Raw genomic sequence first — 18,378 nt, 5'->3', positions numbered from 1 at the left:
ATAGAAATGCAACTAACTGATTCTTGTGCATTGATTTTATATCCTGCCACTTTGCTGAAATCCTGTATGAGTTCTAGCAATTTTGGGGTGGAGTCTTTGGGTTTTCCACATAGAGTATCATCTCATCTGCAAAGAGTGAGATTCAGATGCCTTTGCTGATTCAGATGCCTTTCATTTCTTTTTGTTATTTGACTGCTGAGGCTAGGACTTCTAGTACATGTTGAACAGCAGTGGTGAGAGTGGACATCCCTGCTGTGTTCCTTTTTTTTTTTTTTAAAGATTATTTGGTTATTTATTCATGAGAGACACACATGCACAGAGAGAGGCAGAGACACAGGCAGAGGGAGAAGCAGGCTCCATGCAGGGAGCCCAACATGGGACTCCAGGATCACGCCCTGGGCTGAAGGCAGGGCTAAACCAAGCCACCTGGGCTGCCCCCTGCTGTGTTCTGACCTTAGGGGAAAAGCTCTCAGTTTTTCCCTATTAAGAGTGATATTCACTGTCAGGGGATCCCTGGGTGGCTCAGCGTTTTAGCGCCTGCCTTTGGCCCAGGGCGCGATCCTGGAGTCCCCAGTCGAGTCCCGCATTGGGCTCCTGGCATGAAGCCTGCTTCTCCCTCCTCCTGTGTCTCTGCCTCTCTCTCTCTCTCTCTCTCTCTCTCATAAATAATAATAATAAAAAGAACGATATTCACTGTGGGCTTTTCATATATGGCTATATGGCTTTTATGATATTGAGGTATGTTCCCTCTAACCCTATACTGTGAAGAGTTTTCATCAAGAAAGCATATTGTACTTTGTCAGATGCTTTTTCTGCATCTATTGAGAGGATCATATGGTTTTTGTCCTTTCTTTTATTAATGTAGTGTATCCCGTTGATTGATTTGTGGATGTTGAATCACTCTTGCAGCCCAGGAATAAATCCCACTTGGTTGTGATGAATAATCTTTTTAATGTACTGTTGGATCTTATTGGCTAGTATCTTGGTGAGAATTTTTATATCCATGTTCGTCAGGGATATTGCTCTGTTATTCTCCTTTTTGGTGGTGCCTTTGTTTGATTTGGGGTCCAGGTAATGCTGGCCTCATAGAGTTTGGAAGTTTTCCTTCCATTTCTATGTTTTGAAATAGCTTCAGAAGAATAGGTATTAATTCTTCTTTAAATGTTTGGTAGAATTCCCCTGGGAAGCTCTCTCATCCTGGACTCCTGTTTGTTGGGAGATTTTTGATGACTGCTTCAATTTCCTTGCTGGTTATGGATCTGTTTAGGTTTTCTATTTTTTCCTGTTTCAGTTGTGATAGTTTATACATCTCTAGGAATGCATCCATTTCTTCTATATTGCCTAATTTTATGGCATATAGTTGCTCATAATATGTTCTTACAATGATTTGTATTTCTTTGGTGTTGGTTGTGATCTCTCCTCTTTCATTCATGATTTTATTTGGACCCTGTCTCTTTTCTTTTTGAAAGTCTAGCCAGGGTTTATAAATCTTATTAATTCTTTCAAAGAACCAGCTCTTAGTTTTGCTGATATGTTGTATTGTTCTTTTGGTTTCCATTTCATTGACTTGTGTTCTAATTTTTATTATTTCTCTTCTGCTGGGTTTATGCTTTATTATCTCTTCTTTCTCCAGGTCCTTTAAGTGTAAGGTTAGGTTGTGTATTTGAGACCTTCTTGTTTCTTGAGAAAGGTTTGTATTGCTATATACTCCCCTCTAAGGACTGCGTTTGATGCATCCCAAAGGTTTTGAATAGTTGTGTTTTCATTTTCATTTGTTTCCATGAATTTTAAAAAATTCTTCTTTAATTTCCTGGTTGACCCATTCATTCTTTAGTAGGATGCTCTTTAGCTTCCATGTATTTGAGTTTTTTCCAGATTTCCTTTTGTGATCAAGTTCCAGTTTCAAAGCATTGTGACCTGAAAATAGGTAGGGAATGATCTGTCTTTTGGTACTGGTTGAGACCTGGTTTGTGACCCAGTATGATCTATTCTGAAGAATATTCCATGTGCACTTGAGAAGAAGGTTTATTCCATTGTTCCAGGATGGAATACTTGAATATATCTGTGAAGTCCATCTGGTCCAGTAGGTCTTTCAAAGCCTTTGTTTCCTTGTTGATCTTCTGCTTAGATGATCTGACCATTACTGTGTGTGGGGTGTTAAAGTCGCCTACTATTATTGTATTATTATTGATGCGTTTCTTTAATTTTGGTGTTAATTGGCTTATATAATTGGCTGCTCCCATGTTAGGGGCATAAATATTTACAACTCTTAGATCATTTTGTTGGATAGACCCTTTAATTATGATATAGTGTCCTTTGTCATCCCTAATTACAGTCTTTGGTTTAAAATCTAATTTGTCGGATATAAAGGTTGCCACCCTTGTTTTCTTTTGATGTCCATTAGTATGATAAATGGTTTTCCACTCCCTCACTTTCTATATGGAGGTGTCTTTGGGTCTAAAATGAGTCTCTTACAGACAGCATATCAATGGGTCTTGTTTATTATCCAGGCTGATACCCTGTGTCTTTTGATTGGGGCATTTAGCCTAGTTACATTCAGAGTAACTATCAAAAGATATGAATTTAGTGCCATGTATCACCTGTAAAGTCACTGTTCCTATATATTGTCTCTGTTCCTTTCTGGTCTATGTTACTTTTGGGTCCTCTCTTAAAGGTTCCCTTTTTTTTTTTTTAATTTATTTTTTATTGGTGTTCAATTTACTAACATACAGAATAACCCCCAGTGCCCGTCACCCATTCACTCCCACCCCCCGCCCTCCTCCCCTTCTACCACCCCTAGTTCGTTTCCCAGAGTTAGCTTTTAATATTTGTTTGTTTTAGGGCTGGTTGGTTATCACAAATTCATTTAGTTTCTGTTTGTCTTGGAAGCTTTTTATCTCTCTTGTTTTTTTCAAAGGTCTTATTTATTTATTTGGCAGAGAGACAGAGAGTGAGAGAGAATGAGAGAGAGAGAGAGAATGAGCATGAATAATGGGGAGGAGTAGAGGGAGAAGCAGCCTCCCTGGTGAGCAGGAAGCCCGAAGTGGGACTCCATTCCAGGACCCTGGTATTGCGACCTGAGCTGAAGGCAGATGCTCAATGGAGTGAGCCACCCAGGCACTCCTCTCCTATCTTTTTTCAAAAAGATTTATTTATTTATTTATTTATTTATTTATTTATTTATTTATTTATTTATTTATTTATGAGTTTTAAAACAGTTTTATGATTTGCTTTGGGTTTTATAGTATAAAACTTTATCAGTCTACCTTCAAGTGATGTTATACCACTTCTAGTATAGTGTAAGAACCTTACTTTTCATATGATACAATCATTTTTTCCTTCCAGCTTTTGTGGTATCGTTTTCATATATTTTATTTCTGTATGTTATAAATCCCCAAATATGTTGTTATGTTTGCTTTAAATAGTTATCATTTATATTTTAAAATGTTCTAAAACATTTTATTTATTTGAGAGTGCACAAGTGGCAGGGGAATTGGGGGTTGGAGAGGCAGAGGGAGAGGAAGAAGGATAAGTAGAGTCTATACTGAGTGTGCCAGTTTGCATTCTCATCAGCAGTGCACAAAGGTTCGTTTTTTTCCACATTCTCATCAACACCTGTTTCTTGTATTGTTGATTTTAGCCATTCTGACAGGTGTGAGGTGATATCTCATTGTAGTTTTGATTTGTATATCCCTGATGATGAGTGATGTTGAACATCTTTTCATGTTTGTTGTCCATCTGATACCTTTTTGGAGAAAGGTCTGTTCGTGTCTAATGCTCATTTTTAATTGTATTATTTGGTTTTTGGGTGTTGAGTTATAGCAGTTCTTTATATATTTTAGATATTAACCCTTTATCGTATGTCATATTTGCCAATATCTTCTTCCATTCCATAGGTTGTCTTTTAGTTTTGTTGGCTGTGCAGAAGCCTTTTATTTGATGTAGTCCCAATGGTTTATTTTTGTTTTTGTTTCCCTTGCCTTGGGAGACATATATAGAAAAAAGTTGCTAAGGCCAACGTCAAAGAAGTTACTGCCTGTATTCTTTGCCAGAATTTTAATGGTTTCAGGTTTCATATCCATTTTGAATTTATTTTTGTGAGTGGTATAAGAAAGTAGTCCAGTTCCATTCTTTTGCATATTTTGTCCAGTTTTCCCAACACCATTTGCTGAAGAGACTCTTTTTCTCACTGAATATTCTTTCCTGCTTTGTCAAAGGTTATTTGACCATATAGTTGTGGGTTCCATTCTGGGTTTTATATTCTCTTCTATTGATCTGTGTGTCTACTTTTATGCCAGGAGCACACTGTTTTGATTACTACAGCTTTGTAATGTAACTTGAACAATGGAATTATGATGCCTCTGGTTTTACTTTTTCAAGATTGCTTTGGCTCTTTGGGATCTTTTATGGTTCTATACAAATTTTAGAATTGTTTGTTCTAGTTCTCTGAAAGATGCTGTTGCTATTTTGATAGAGATTGCATTAAATATGTAGATTGCTTTGGGTAGTATAGACATTTTAACAATATTTGTTCTTCAATCCATGAGCATGCAATGTCTTTCCATTTCTTCTGTCTTCAATTTCTTTCAACAGGTCTTCACCTTTTTGGTTAGATTTATTCCTAGGTATCTTATTATTTTTGGTACAGTTGTATATGGGATTGTTTTCTTAATTTCTCTTTCTGCTGCTTCATTATTGGTGTATAGAAATGCAACAGATTTCTGTAGATCCTACAACATTACTGAATTTATTAGTTTTAGCAGTTTTTTGGTGGAGTCTTTTGGGTTTTCTATGTATAGCATGTCACCTACAATAATGAATATTTTACTTCTTCCTTACCAATTTGGATGCCTCTTATTTAGTGGACATCGTTGTCTTGTTCTTGACCTTTGGGGAAAAGCTCTCACTTTTTCTGATTGGGCATGATATTAGCTGTAGGGTTTTCCATATTTGGCTTTTATTATGTTGAGATATATTCCCCTTAAACCTATTTTGTTGAGAGTTTTTATCATGAATGGATGCTCTTTGTCAAATGCCTTTTCTGCATCTATTGAAATGATCATATAGTTCTTATCCTTTCTCTTATTGATGTGATGTATCATGTTGATTGATTTGTGACTATTGAACCACCCTTGCAAACCAGGAATAAATCCAACTTGATCATGGTGAATGATTTTTTAAAATGTATTATTGTATTCAGTTTGCTAGTATTTTATTGAGGATTTTTGCACTTGTGTTCATCAGATATATTGGCTTGCAGTTCTCTTTTTTTGTGATGTATTTTTATCTGGTTTTGGTATCAGGGTCATGCTGGTCTCATAGAATGAATTTGGAAGTTTTCCTTCCTTTTATATTTTTTGGAATAATTTGAGAATTATAGGTATTAACTCATCTTTACATGTTTGGTAGAATTTGCCTGTGAAACTATCTGGTCCTGGACTTTTGTTTTTTGGGGAGTTTTTGGATTGCTGATTTCTTTGCTGATTACCAGTCTATTCAAATTACCTATTTCTTCCTGTTCAGTTTTGGTAATTTATATATTTATGGGAATTTATCCATTTCTTCTAGGTTGGCCAATTTGTTGGCACATAGTTTTTCATAATATTCTCATAATTTTTATTTCTGTGGCTTTGGTTGTTATTTATTCTCTCTCATTTTTGATATTATTTGAATCCTTTCTCTTTTTTGCCTGACAGGTCTGGCTGGAAGTTTCTCAGTTTTATTGATATTTTACAAAGAACTAGCTCCTGGTTTCATTGATCTATTCTATTGTTTGTTTTAGTTTCTATATCATTTATTTCTGCTCCAGTCTTTATTATTTCTTTCCTTCTGTTCATTTTAGATTCTGTTTGTTGTTCTTTTTATAGCTCCTTTAGATGTAAAGTTAGGTTGTTTGAGATTTTTCTTCTTTTTTTTTTTTTTTTTGAGATTTTTCTTCTTGAGGTAGGCCTGTGTTGCTGTAAATTTTCCTCTTATGACCACCTTTGCTGCATTCCAAAGTTTTGGGACCACTGTATTATCATTTTCATTTGCTTCCATGTACTTTTTATTTATTCTTTTATTTCTTGGTTTACCCATTCATTGTTAAGTAGCAGGTTATTTAACCTCCATGTATTTGTGATCTTTCCAGACTTTTTCTTGTGGTTGACTTCTAATTTTATAGGCTTGTGGTATTAGAAGATTCATGGTATGTCTTTAATCTTCTTGAATTTGTTGAGGCTTGTTTTGTGGGCTAAAATGTAACTTCTTTTGGAGAATGTTCCATGTGTACTTGAATGTATATTCTGCTGTTTTAGTATGGAATATTACGAATATATCTGTTAAATCCATCTGGTCCAGTGCGTCATTCAAAGCCATTGTTTCCTTGTTGATTTTTGATTAAATAATCTTTCCATTGATACAAGTGGGGTGTTAAGGTTCCCTACTGTTACTGAATTATTATCAATTAATTCTTTTATTTTTGTTATTGTTACTATGTTACTGTTTTATGTATTTGAATGCTCCTATGTTGGGTGCATAAATATTTACAATTGTTGTATCTTCTTGCTGGACTGTCCCCTTTATTGTATATAGGGTCCTTTTTGTCTCTTGTTACAGTCTTTGTTTTAAAGTCTAATTTGTGCAATATAAGTATTTTTACTCTGACCTTCTTTTGACATCCATTTGCATGATAGCTGTTTCTCTGTTCCATCACTTCCAATCCGCAGGTGTCTTTCAGTCTGAAATGAGTCTCTTGTAGGTAACATAGATGGATCTTGTTGGTTTTTTTTTTATTCATTCTGTCACCTTATATCTTTTGATTGGAGAATTTACTCCATTTACAATCAAAGTAATTATTGATAGGTATGTATTTATTGTCATTTTATTATTTGTTGTGATGTTGTATCTAATGACTTTCTTTGATCCTTGTCTTTCATGTTTTGCAGAATTTTTTAGTGATATGTTTTTATTTCTTTCTCTTTATTCTTTGCATATTTAATTAGTGGTTTTTGATATATGGTTAACATTAGGTTTGTATATAACCTCTTCTGTGATGCTTGGATTTTTAAGGAAAAGATCAGTATATCCATGTACATCTCCAAAGTATTTAGATTCTTGTAATTACTTTAAAAATCCTCTTTGCATATATTTCGTCTATAAGTATTATTATAGTTATTCACTGTGGAGAATGTAGAGGTCCTTATAACAGTCTTGAAAAATGAATGTGCCATAATTTCAGTACTCTGTCTTATATGACCAAGTGCTCATTTAACTCTATTTAGAGAGCATTAAAAAATTGTAGGCAAGAACTTCTGCTGAATTTTTAAATAGTATTTAGTAAACAATGACAAATATTGATATAAATGTATTATAAAAATCTTTATGTCTAAGAAAAATAATATTAAACAACTAGAATGAAAAAATTGGTAGCTAACATTTCAGGAGATGGATCTATTGCATTGATAATTAGCATAATATTTGAATTGCAGAAAACTCTTCAATTTAATGAGTACAGTTCTTTTTCACTTAAGTGTCCTATAAAAACCTAAAGGTTTTCAAGCCAAATGAATTTTGTTTAGAATTCTATTAAGAAAATACTTCTCAGAGCATAAAGTTTGGATTATATATCTTTATAAAGGCAGATTGTTTTTAAAGTTGACTCTTTAAAAAATTAACTCTTGAAGACTATTACTAGATTTTAACTTTGCTGATGAATTGGAAACTTTCAATCAAGAATATTACAAGTGGGCTTTTTATATCTTTCATTGTCATGAACCTTCTGAAAGGTACATACTTGTTAAGTTGCGTCTCAGAACCTTGTATGTCCACAAGAAAGATATTATTCTGTAAGTGAGACCAAAAGGTTATCTTAACATAGGTAAACTTTCATTAGTGTAATAGCTCAGTGTTAATTTTATAACATTGTGTTCTTCGATATTCACTTTGGTATTTTTCCCAATAAGTTTTAAAAGAACTTACTGTGATATAATTGATATACAATAAATGACATGTATTTAAAGAGTACAATTTACAAAATATTGGCATGTGTATACATCTGTGAAGTCCCCACCACAATCAATATAATGAACATTTCCATCACACTCAAAGCTTTCCTCTTTCCCTGTTTCATCTCTCCCAGTCAGTGTTGTCCTGCTGGCCCCTTCTGTAGGCAACCATTATTAATTTGCTTTCTGGTAGTATAGCTTTAGCTTGCTTTTTCTAGAGTTTTATATAAGTGGAATCACATAGTATGTACCTTTTTTTTTTCTTCTTTTGGTCTGGCCTCTCACTCTGCATAATTATTTTGAGATTCATCTATTTTGTTATGTGTTTGGTTTCTACTTTTTATTGCTAAGTAGTATTTCATTGTACAGAAATGCTACAGTTTGCTTATCCACTCACCTAATTATGGACATTTGGATTGTTTCCAGTTTTTGGCTATTATAAATAAAGCTGCTGTAAACTTTGAGTGTATTTAAAGTATTTTAGTTTTTGGGACATCTAGCTGGCCCAGTCAGTGGACCATGTGACTATTATCTTGGGGTCATGAATTCAAGTCCCACATTGGGTGTGGAACCTATTTAAAAAAATCAATAAAATAAAATTATTTTATTTTCAAATTCTACCACTTACTGATATTCATGGCTGTCAGCTCTTATCATACAGCAGTGTTTTTATGCACTTTCCCCAGCAACTTGATGATTAGGGAAGATTATGAAAATACCTAACTTAATCCATTTCCTGCATTTTACCCATTTTATTCATTTGAGGTATTGATTATAGGAAAGGAAAGATCTCATTTTGAATTTGAAAGTTCTGACAGCCTGGCCAGCATTATCTTACTTTTATAATATCCCTAAATAAGAATATTAAATGTAACTGAATTAAAGCCTCTAGTTCTTAATTAACCAAAGAGCTTTGCAGTTAACATTCGACACTGCAATGATGTTATGATGAATATTTTTCTAAAGAGAATAAATTTTCCTAATAACCATATTTTATTTCCATAAGTAAATGTAACAGTTGAAGACTATCTCAGTTATCTAATTTCCTCTAAACAAGGAAATAGGGGCAGCCCGGGTGGCTCAGCGGTTTAGTGCCCACTTTCAGCCCAGGGCCTGATCCCGGAGACCCGGGATCGAGTCCCACGTCAGGCTCCTTGCATGGAGCCTGCTTCTCTGCCTGTGCCTCTGCTTCTCTCTCTCTGTCCCTCATGAGTAAATAAATAAAATCTTAAAAAAACAAACAAACAAAATAAAGGAAATAGGACAGCCCGAGTGGCTCAGTGGTTTAGCGCCGCCTTCAGCCGGGGTCCTGATCCTGGGTACCCGGGATCAAGTACCACGTCGGGCTTCCTGCGTGGAGCTTGCTTCTCCCTCTGCCTGTGTCTCTGCCTCTCTCTCTGTCTCTGTCTCTTGTGAATAAATAAATAAAATCTTTAAAAATAATAAACAAAGAAATATAGAAAGCATCCTATAAAGCATATTTAAAAGAAAATTGAGACGCGTAATGTAATTCATGGATTTTATTATTGAGAAAACTTTTTTACTGCTCCCATTTTATACTTTTTAAAAAAAAAAAACTCATTTCTTTAGGTTTTGGTTTTAAAGAAATGCTTTGTATGAAATAAAATTTCAATCTCTTGAATAAAATTCCAGATCCTTTTTTTAGAAAAAGGAAGAATATAGAAAAATATGCAAAACTTTAAATTTGTTATCCCTTTTCACTTATTTACTCTTGACAGCGTTTGTTCATGTGTGTGGATATGTGTCTGAACACACATACACTGTGACACATGTATATATAAAAAACACCATTCTAAGGCAAAAAAAAACTAGCTGTTTATTACTTATAACTGCATTAAATTTACAGTCCTTTGAGAATGGATTTTTGATTTTTAGATAATGTCTTTTAAAGTGGCCTTAGTGTCATTTATCTTAATGTTAAATGCATAGCCTTGATATAAACATGCTTAGTTTTGTTTTTTGATGTGTTTTATTAAAAGGCTAATCTTGTTACATACTTTTAATTCTGTACTGAGAATTTTTAGTATAGGTTGAGATAAAGGGCAATATAATTCCTTTCCCAGTAAGATTCTATGTGTTGGAATATTCAATACTTTTAAAAATATCTTATGTTGAGTCATTAACTTTAGGATTATTTGTGATATCTTCCAAATTCTTTTATTGCTTTTTAGTATAGTTTAAAGCTAATTTGATTGAATGTCTTTTGATTTTCTTTCTGTAATTGTCAGTTCTTCCTCTTATTAAGAAAATAATGAATTTTGTGTAGTGCAAGAATAGAAATCAATTTTGGCTATTTTTCTTTTGTGTGTTTACCTTTTTTACAAATAGAAAGCTTCATTTTCCAGGCTAAGATATGAGCTAACATTGGATTTAGGCTAAGTAAAAAGCTAATAGCAGTTTTTTTTTTTTTTTTCCAGATCTCTATAAAAATGGACTCCAAAGAGCTAACTTCGTACCATTCATTGCTGTCCTAAAGGTAAGGAAAATCACTTACTTGTGTTCACTGATTAATGTCGTATTGATTGATAATTAAGGGCTTTTATAGGATTGCTAAGGGCTTGCATTCAAGCAAAATTCATTTTGATATTAGACAGTTACAGTCAAAGACAGTAAAGGAGAAAATAATTTTTTTATATAGTATTCATCAATGTGTACACAGGAGAAATTACAAAATATAGTCTAAATTATTGTCTAACTGAAACATTTGATAGTTTGCATTTATAAATTTTAATTTGAGGTTTGCTCATAAATATTATAGTGGAATGTTTAACCTTATACATTGATTTCTGAAAAAATATTTAATGTTCTCTGTTTCTTTTAGGTTAATGGTCTTTAACATGTTTTCTCTGCTATTAAAGTTGCTATTCCAGAGTAGCATTATTACAAAAATATTCTAATATATTTAAATGTGATTGCCATCAAGTTATCATGAAATTATGTCAAGTTGAGGCACATAGTTTAAATATTTGTGTGTATCATCACTGCATAGTTTGAAATAGTCTTCATTACAATCTGATTAAGAATAAAGTAGTCTCCTTTTCACTGTTAATTTAAATAATTTTTTACACAGTTATTCAATAATTCTATATTCTACCAACATTTATTGAGAACCTACTATGTGCAAAGTGCTACATTAGGCAAATGGGTAGTGCAATCATGAATTTTCTGTTTCTTGCATACAAGTCATTTACAATCTAGTTGGGCATATAATACATACACAGATATCTATAACACAAAGCAAAGTGAAATATCAAAAAAGTACTAAAGAGAAGCATATGTGCCAAATATAATTCCCATAATTCTTAGTTACATAATTTTTCCCGGTCTAAAATAATATAACTGAAGAAGGGATAAAGTTCTATTATTTTTTAAAACCTAAAACCTCAAAAATTCGTATCAAGAATTAGAAATAATGGGGCACTTGGGTGGCTTGGTTGGATTGAACGTGGACTCTTGATTTTGGCTTAGATCATGGTCTCAGGATCCTGGGATCCAGCTCCTGCCAGCTCTGCACTCAGTGGGGAGTCGCTGGAGATTCTCTCCCTTGCCCTTTGCCCCTCCCCCCACTCATGCATGTATTCTCTCTCTTTCTCTAAAATAAATAAATACTTGAAAAAAGGAGAATATTTTTTCTTCAAATATTCTAAAGATAAAGTCAGACGATCTTTTTGAAGTTGTTGTTGATACTAAACTGTATTCCCTGTGCTATACTTAGAATTAAAACATCTATTTTCCTGACCAATTTTAAGTTCCCAGAGGTTTTTAATTTCTGTGAGATATTTATAGATACAAGGAAAAGTACTCTTTGAAGATTTATGCTCTTAGTAATTTTTTCCCCTTTATATAAATCAAGTTTTACATTTGGAGAGAAGGTAAATCTACAGTGTTTTCTCCATGCTGGAAATCCAAAGTGATTGGTATATGTAGATACCAAAATGTGAACAGGGAAGCTGAGAAAAATGAGTGATAAAAATAGTATCTTCAGGTAGCAGGAAATATATGAAATATGAAGAGTGAAGGCTCACATAATGAAACAAGTTTTTAGGGAACTTGGTAGGTATACTTTTTTTTTTTACCACAAACCTTATTTTTTGGCCATAATTTATCATACTTTATTAGCATTATTAATAAGCAACCAAATTAGCTAGATTTAATTTAAATTTTTTCCGTTTCTCACCCCTTTTTTTAGTGGGGGGAGAGAAGAAGGAAAACCAAAGAGATAAATAATCCAAATTTGAAATTGAACAAGAACTGATATAAAGTACAATTTGAGGGATCCCTGGGTGGCGCAGCGGTTTGGCGCCTGCCTTTGGCCCGGGGCGCGATCCTGGAGACCCGGGATCGAGTCCCACGTCGGGCTCCCGGTGCATGGAGCCTGCTTCTCCCTCTGCCTTTGTCTCTGCCTCTCTCTCTCTCTCTGTGACTATCATAAATAAATAAAAATTAAAAAAAAAAAAAAAAAAAGTACAATTTGAAATTGAACATAAACTAAAATTCCTAGGGTACTAAATACTAGATTGGATGAGAAAATGTTTAAAATGTCTAATTTATTCAAAAGACTTTTCACATATAGCAAAACATCAACCCAATAAATATATGCTGTGGCTGGTTTCTCTGGGACTTTTTTGGTGGGCTTATGAAGTTTCCCTTGTAAGGAAAGGTTGTTTCTTATTCATTTAAATGACATTTTACCTATTCACATATGCTAGTGTTACTCTTGCATTTTGGCCCAGCTGAGGGAAATGTATAGCAGAAGTCAATCTTAAATAGAGAATCTTGGTTTAATAAAAAGAGATCATAAACCAGATAGAAATTTATTTGGGGAAAAAGTACAGTATAAAATCCATTTTTTCCTTTATGTTCTCCTCTATAAACTAAGTGATAACAAGTCTGTATTTCATTACAAGCATTTGTGATTTATTGCTTGGAGTATTGCAAAAAAAAAAAAAAAAAAAAAAAAAAAAAAGGCCCAGAGCTTGTGTAAGCTGTTAGTGAACAATATTTTTATAAGATAGTAGGAATGGTGAGGAGGACTAATGCACTATTAAAAAAACAAAGTGTGGTATACAATGAATTATTGTTCTGCCGTATAAAAGGAATGAAATTCTGACATATGCTACATTATGGATGAACTTTGGAAACATACTAAGGAAGAGAAGCCAGAAACAAAATGACAAACGTTATACGATTCCACTTATATGATGTACCTGGAAAATGCATAGGCAGAAAAACAGAAAGTAAAATAGAGGTTACCTGGGGCTGAGAGCAGAGGGGAATGAGTGGTTATTGTTTCATGTGTAGAGTCTCTCTGTGGGATGATGAAAAAGTTCTGGAAATACACAGTAGTAATGGTTGTACAACATTGTCAATGTACTTAATGGCATTGAATTGCACACTTAAAAGGGTTAAAATAATAAGTTTTATGTTGTGTATGTTTTACCACAATTCATTACAAAAATAGAAAAGTCACAGTACTGGAAAGGATACAGAAAATGTTCAGATATATTTCCTTTAGAAAGCCTTCCTAGAGTGACCCCTTCAAAAAAGCAAAGCCAAACAAAACAGAACAAAAAAACCCTTACACATAATTTCCACTGCCTTTTAAGTAAGGGAGGCGCCTGTTTTGCCCTTCCTTGCACTTTCTTTGAGTTTATTTTGCTGGACTTTTTCTTATTTACTGAGATTAATTTTTTAAACTCATTTCAACCTTCATCGCTAAATGCATTTAAGGACATTTATTTTCCTCTAAATAGCTACATACATTAAGTTTTGATATTTAGTATTTTCGCTATTAAGTTTAAAGTATTTTCTAATTTCTATTTTGATTTCTTCTTTAACCTTTGAACCACCCAGAAGTATGTTTCTTAATTTCCAAACAAACATATGACATTTTCTAGTTTTACTTTTTGTTATTATTTTCTTAACAAATGCTTGATTGCATAGTCATCTGAGGATATGCTTTGTGCAACTTAAATCCTTTAAAATTTATTGAAACTTGCTTTATGGCTTTATATGTGGATAATTTTTATAAAAATATTCTGTGTTCTTTTAAAAAATATTAAAACATTTTTACTTTTTAATTTAATCTCTTCATTCCATGTGGGGCTCAAATTCATGACCCTGAGATCAAGAGTCACATGTTCTTTTGACTGAGCCAGTCAGTCCCCCCATATTCTCTATAGTCCTAAAAATAATGAGTTCTCCACTAGAGTTTTGTATGACAGTATATATAACATAATATACCCATTAGATTAGAATTTTTAATTATGCTGTTCTAAGTTTTATTATTTTTTTCCCATCAATTACTATGAAGCTAATGGAAAACATCACTCACTATTATTGTGAATTTGTCTTATTTTTCTGATAATTCTGTCATTGACCTTACATATTTGGAAGCTATGTCATAAGTTACATGCAGATTTAAAATTGTTAAATATTGCTTATAAATAGAACTTCCATAATGAAATTTTTAGCTAAGTAGTAATATAAGCTCCTTTGTTTCAAGAGTAGTCATAATTACCTGTTGAAGCATTTTTTTCATGTCTGCTTTTTTTTTTTTAAGTTTTATTTATTTAAGTAATCTCTACAATCCAACATGGGGCTTGAACTCACAACCCCGAGATCAAGAGTCTCATGCTCTTTGAGCCAGCCAAGCGCCCCTCAAGTCTGCTTTAAATAGGACAGATATAGGGTAATTTTATAAGATGATTCTAACATCTCTATCATCTTGATGTTGGCATCTACTGTGAGATCTTTCTGGTTTTTTGTGTAAATGAATTTCATTGGACTCTTGGACATATTCCTAATCTGTCATGAGACTTTGGATCTTATTTTTTAATCATTTTTTTATTGTGGTAAAGTACATATAACATAAAATTTACCATTTTAACCATTTTTAAGTGTACAATTCAGTAGCATTACATACATACACATTGTTGGGCAACAATGAACTTTTTCATCTTCACCAAACTGAAATTCTTTATTCATTAAATAATAGTTCCCATTCTTCTCTTCTCCCAACTTCTGGTAATCACCATTCTACTTTCTATGTGAATTTGCTACTTTTAGATAGCTTATATAAGTAGAATCATATAATATTTGTCCTTTTGTTTCTGGCTTTTTTCATTTAGCATAATGTCTTCAAGGTTCATCCATGCTGTAGCATGTGTCAGATTCCATCCCTTTTTAAGGAGTAAGACTCCATTTTATGTATATACCATAAATTGTTTATTCATTCATCTGTTGATGGACATTGGGTTGATTCTACCTTTTGGCTATTGTGAAGAATGCTGCTCTGAACACTTGTATACAAATACTAGTTTGAGTCATTTTAATTCTTCTGTGTATATACCCAGGAATAGAATTTCTAGGTCCTATATAAATCTATATTGAAGTTTTTGAGGAACTGCCATACTGTTTTCCTTAACAGCTGCACCATTTTCTATTCCCACTAGCAATGCACAAGGTTTTCAGTTTCTTTACATCCTTGCCAACACTTGTCATCATCGGTTTTTGTTTTTTATTTTATTTTATTTTTTTTTATAATAGCCACCCTAACCCATGTAAAGTGGTAAATCATTGTAGTTTTGATTAATATTTCTCAGGTAATTAGTGATGTGTAGCATCTTTTCATGTGCATATTGGCCATTTATTTGTCATCTTTAGTTTATTTGTTTATTTTTTTAAGATTTATTTATTTGAGAGAGAGAGAGCACACGCACACATGAGTGGGGGGGGGGGCAAAGGGAGAGGGAGAGAGAATCTCAAGCAGACTCCACATTGAGTGCGGAGCCCAATGTGTGGCTGGATCCCATGACTGAGATCATGACCTGAGCCAAAATCCAGAGTTAGTCACTCTGTTGACAGTGCCACCCAGGCACTTCTGTTTGTCATCTTTGAACTTTAGTTTTAGATGGCTTTTTTGGACACTATTCTGACAGGATAGGCACTGTCTCATTACTGCCAGATATAGGTAGAAGTCCAGGTTCTTTATTCAGCATCTATTGAACAGATGCTTCTTCTTTCTGTTGGTGGAGAGGTTCCATTGATGTCATCAGGGAGTGAAGGGGTGCTCATTCTTAACTGGCAGGGATGATAGTTTCAACCCCTTACTCGGCCTTCTCTGACATCACTGGCAGGAGGTTCAGAGTGCCTCATAACAGCCTTGTGAGAACGCACTTCTAGATTCCTCTCTTGGCTGGAATGGGTGGAGGTCACACCATGGTTTGTTTGTCCCTGCAATATTTGCTTCAGTGAAAGTTATTGTCAAAAAGTTTTCTCTTTTGTTATACTGCTGTTTTCCTAGCCCTTTGGCCAAAGAGAGCAGACTTTTGTTGGGTCCTCATTGTCTGTATCCATTGGCATTTCTGGGATGCTGGCTTTTTCAACTCCAAGTCTGAAAATTCAGAATTGAAAAGAAAAGCAGAGAACTCACCACTCTTTTGTTTGTCAGGTCTTGAGATCCCTAGCTGTTCTTTCTTCTTTTCACTTTTTAGCATATTCTTATATTTATTTTATATATAATCTCCAGGATTTTAAGTTGTACTTAGCAGGAGGGATAGGGAAAGGATATCTACTTTATATTCCTAGAAGTAGAAGTCAGTTTATTAAATGTCCTTGTCTGCTACTTCCATCATTTCTGGTTTGTTTTTGTGGTCTGATTTTCCCACCCCTGGTTTTGAGTCTTCCTACTTCTCAGGAAGTTTAATAATTTGTGATTGGATGCTGGACATTGTGGTGATTATATTGAGTGTTACTTCCTTTAAGGCTGTTGAATTTTATTTTAACAAGTGGTTAAGTTTCTTGCAGATCAGCTTTATCCTTTTGAGACTTATTTTTAAGCTTCAATAGTGTGTCTCAAGTAGCTTTTATTTTAGCCTTTCTTCTACACGTAACCCTTCTAGGGTCTCTACTGAATCCCCTTAGTGTCACTGACATCTCTTTACTCATATAGAGAATGTTCAGAATGCTCATATCTCCTGGCTTTGTGTGGATTATTCTTTCCCCATTCTTGTGAAGTTTCACCTTATGCACGTTCAATTTAATATTCAGCCAGAAATTACAGACATTCCCTATATAGATATCTAGAGCTCTTTCTCTGCATACTTTCTCTTTTACTGAACTCTGCCATGCAAAGCCCAACTGCCTCAACTTCCCTAAATTCTGGTCACTGTCTCCTCAACTCATTTAGACTGCTGTACTGCAGTTGTACATGTTTTGTCCAGTGTTTTAATGTGTAATGGCAGGAAGGCAAATTGAGTTCTAAATACTCTGACTTGGCCAAAAGTATAAGTCTCTTTCTTATTTTTTTGGAAGTATAATTAACATACATTTTTAAAATTGAAGTATAATTAACATATTAGCCTCAGGTGTACAACATATTGATTCAACAATTCTGTACATTATTCCGTGTCACCACAATGAGTATAGTCCCCATCTGTAACCAAACAACATTATTACAATATTATTGACTATGTTCCCTATGCTGTACTTCTCATCTTCATGACTTATTTATTTCATAACTGGAAACTTATACCTCTTCATCCTCTCTTTTTTTGGATTTTATTTATTTGTTTGACAGAGAGAGAGTGTGCACACACAAGCAGGGGGAGTGGCAGGGAAAGGGAGAAGCAGACTCCCCATGGAGCAAGGATCCAGATGCAGGACTTGATCTTGGCACCCTGGGATCATGACCTGAGCTGAAGGCAGATTCTTAACCGACTGAGCCACCCAGGCACACCTTCTTAATCCTCTTTAAACTATTTCACCCATCCCTCCACCTGTCAGCAACCATCAGTTTGTTCTCAGTATTTAAGAATTTGTTGTTCTGTTTCTTTTATTCTATTTGTTTTTTAAGATTCCACATAAAAGTGAGATTATATGGTATTTGTGTTTCTCTGACTTCTCTTAGCATAATATCCTTGAGGTCCATCCATTTTTATTGTTGTAAAAAGCAAGATCTCATTCTTTCTTATGGCCAAATAATATTCCATTGTGTAATATACCATATCTTCTTTATCCATCCATTTATTAAGGGACACTTGGGTTGCTTCCATATCTTGGCTGTTGTAAATAATGCTGCAGTGAATATAGGGCTACATATGTCTTTTGAATGAGTGTTTTTGTTCTCCTTGGGTAAATACCCAGTAGTGGAATTACTAAATAGTAGTATGCTATTTCTATTTTTAGTTTTTTGAGGAACCTCCATACTGTTTTCCACAGTGGCTATACCAATTTACATTCCCACAGCAGTGCATCAGGATTCATGTTCTTCACATCCTTGCCAATATGTGTTCATTTGCTTGTTTGCTCTTTCTTTCTCTCCCTACTTCCCTCCCTCCGTCCTTCCTTTTCTCTCTTTCCTTTGGTACGC

The 18,378-nt window shown here is 34.0% G+C and overlaps 1 protein-coding gene across 5 annotated transcripts in view; it reads left to right on the top strand.

The window, feature by feature from the left end:
* AFG1L (AFG1 like ATPase) overlaps positions 1-18,378 on the top strand; it is a 202,865-nt gene that overhangs the window by 99,057 nt on the left and 85,430 nt on the right. For all 5 annotated transcript variants that reach the window (XR_012033744.1, XR_012033745.1, XM_072831862.1 and 2 more), the window contains exon 7: positions 10,424-10,482. Coding sequence is in view for 3 of the 5 variants with exons in the window: in XM_072831862.1 (XP_072687963.1) it covers positions 10,424-10,482 (59 nt within the window). In the remaining 2 variants the exon portion in view is untranslated. The remainder of the gene's footprint in view (positions 1-10,423; positions 10,483-18,378) is intronic.

Source organism: Canis lupus, chromosome 7 (assembly GCF_048164855.1).
Source record: "Canis lupus baileyi chromosome 7, mCanLup2.hap1, whole genome shotgun sequence".
Classification (NCBI taxonomy): Eukaryota; Metazoa; Chordata; class Mammalia; order Carnivora; family Canidae; genus Canis; species Canis lupus.
This window is presented reverse-complemented; position numbering and strand designations above follow the sequence as displayed.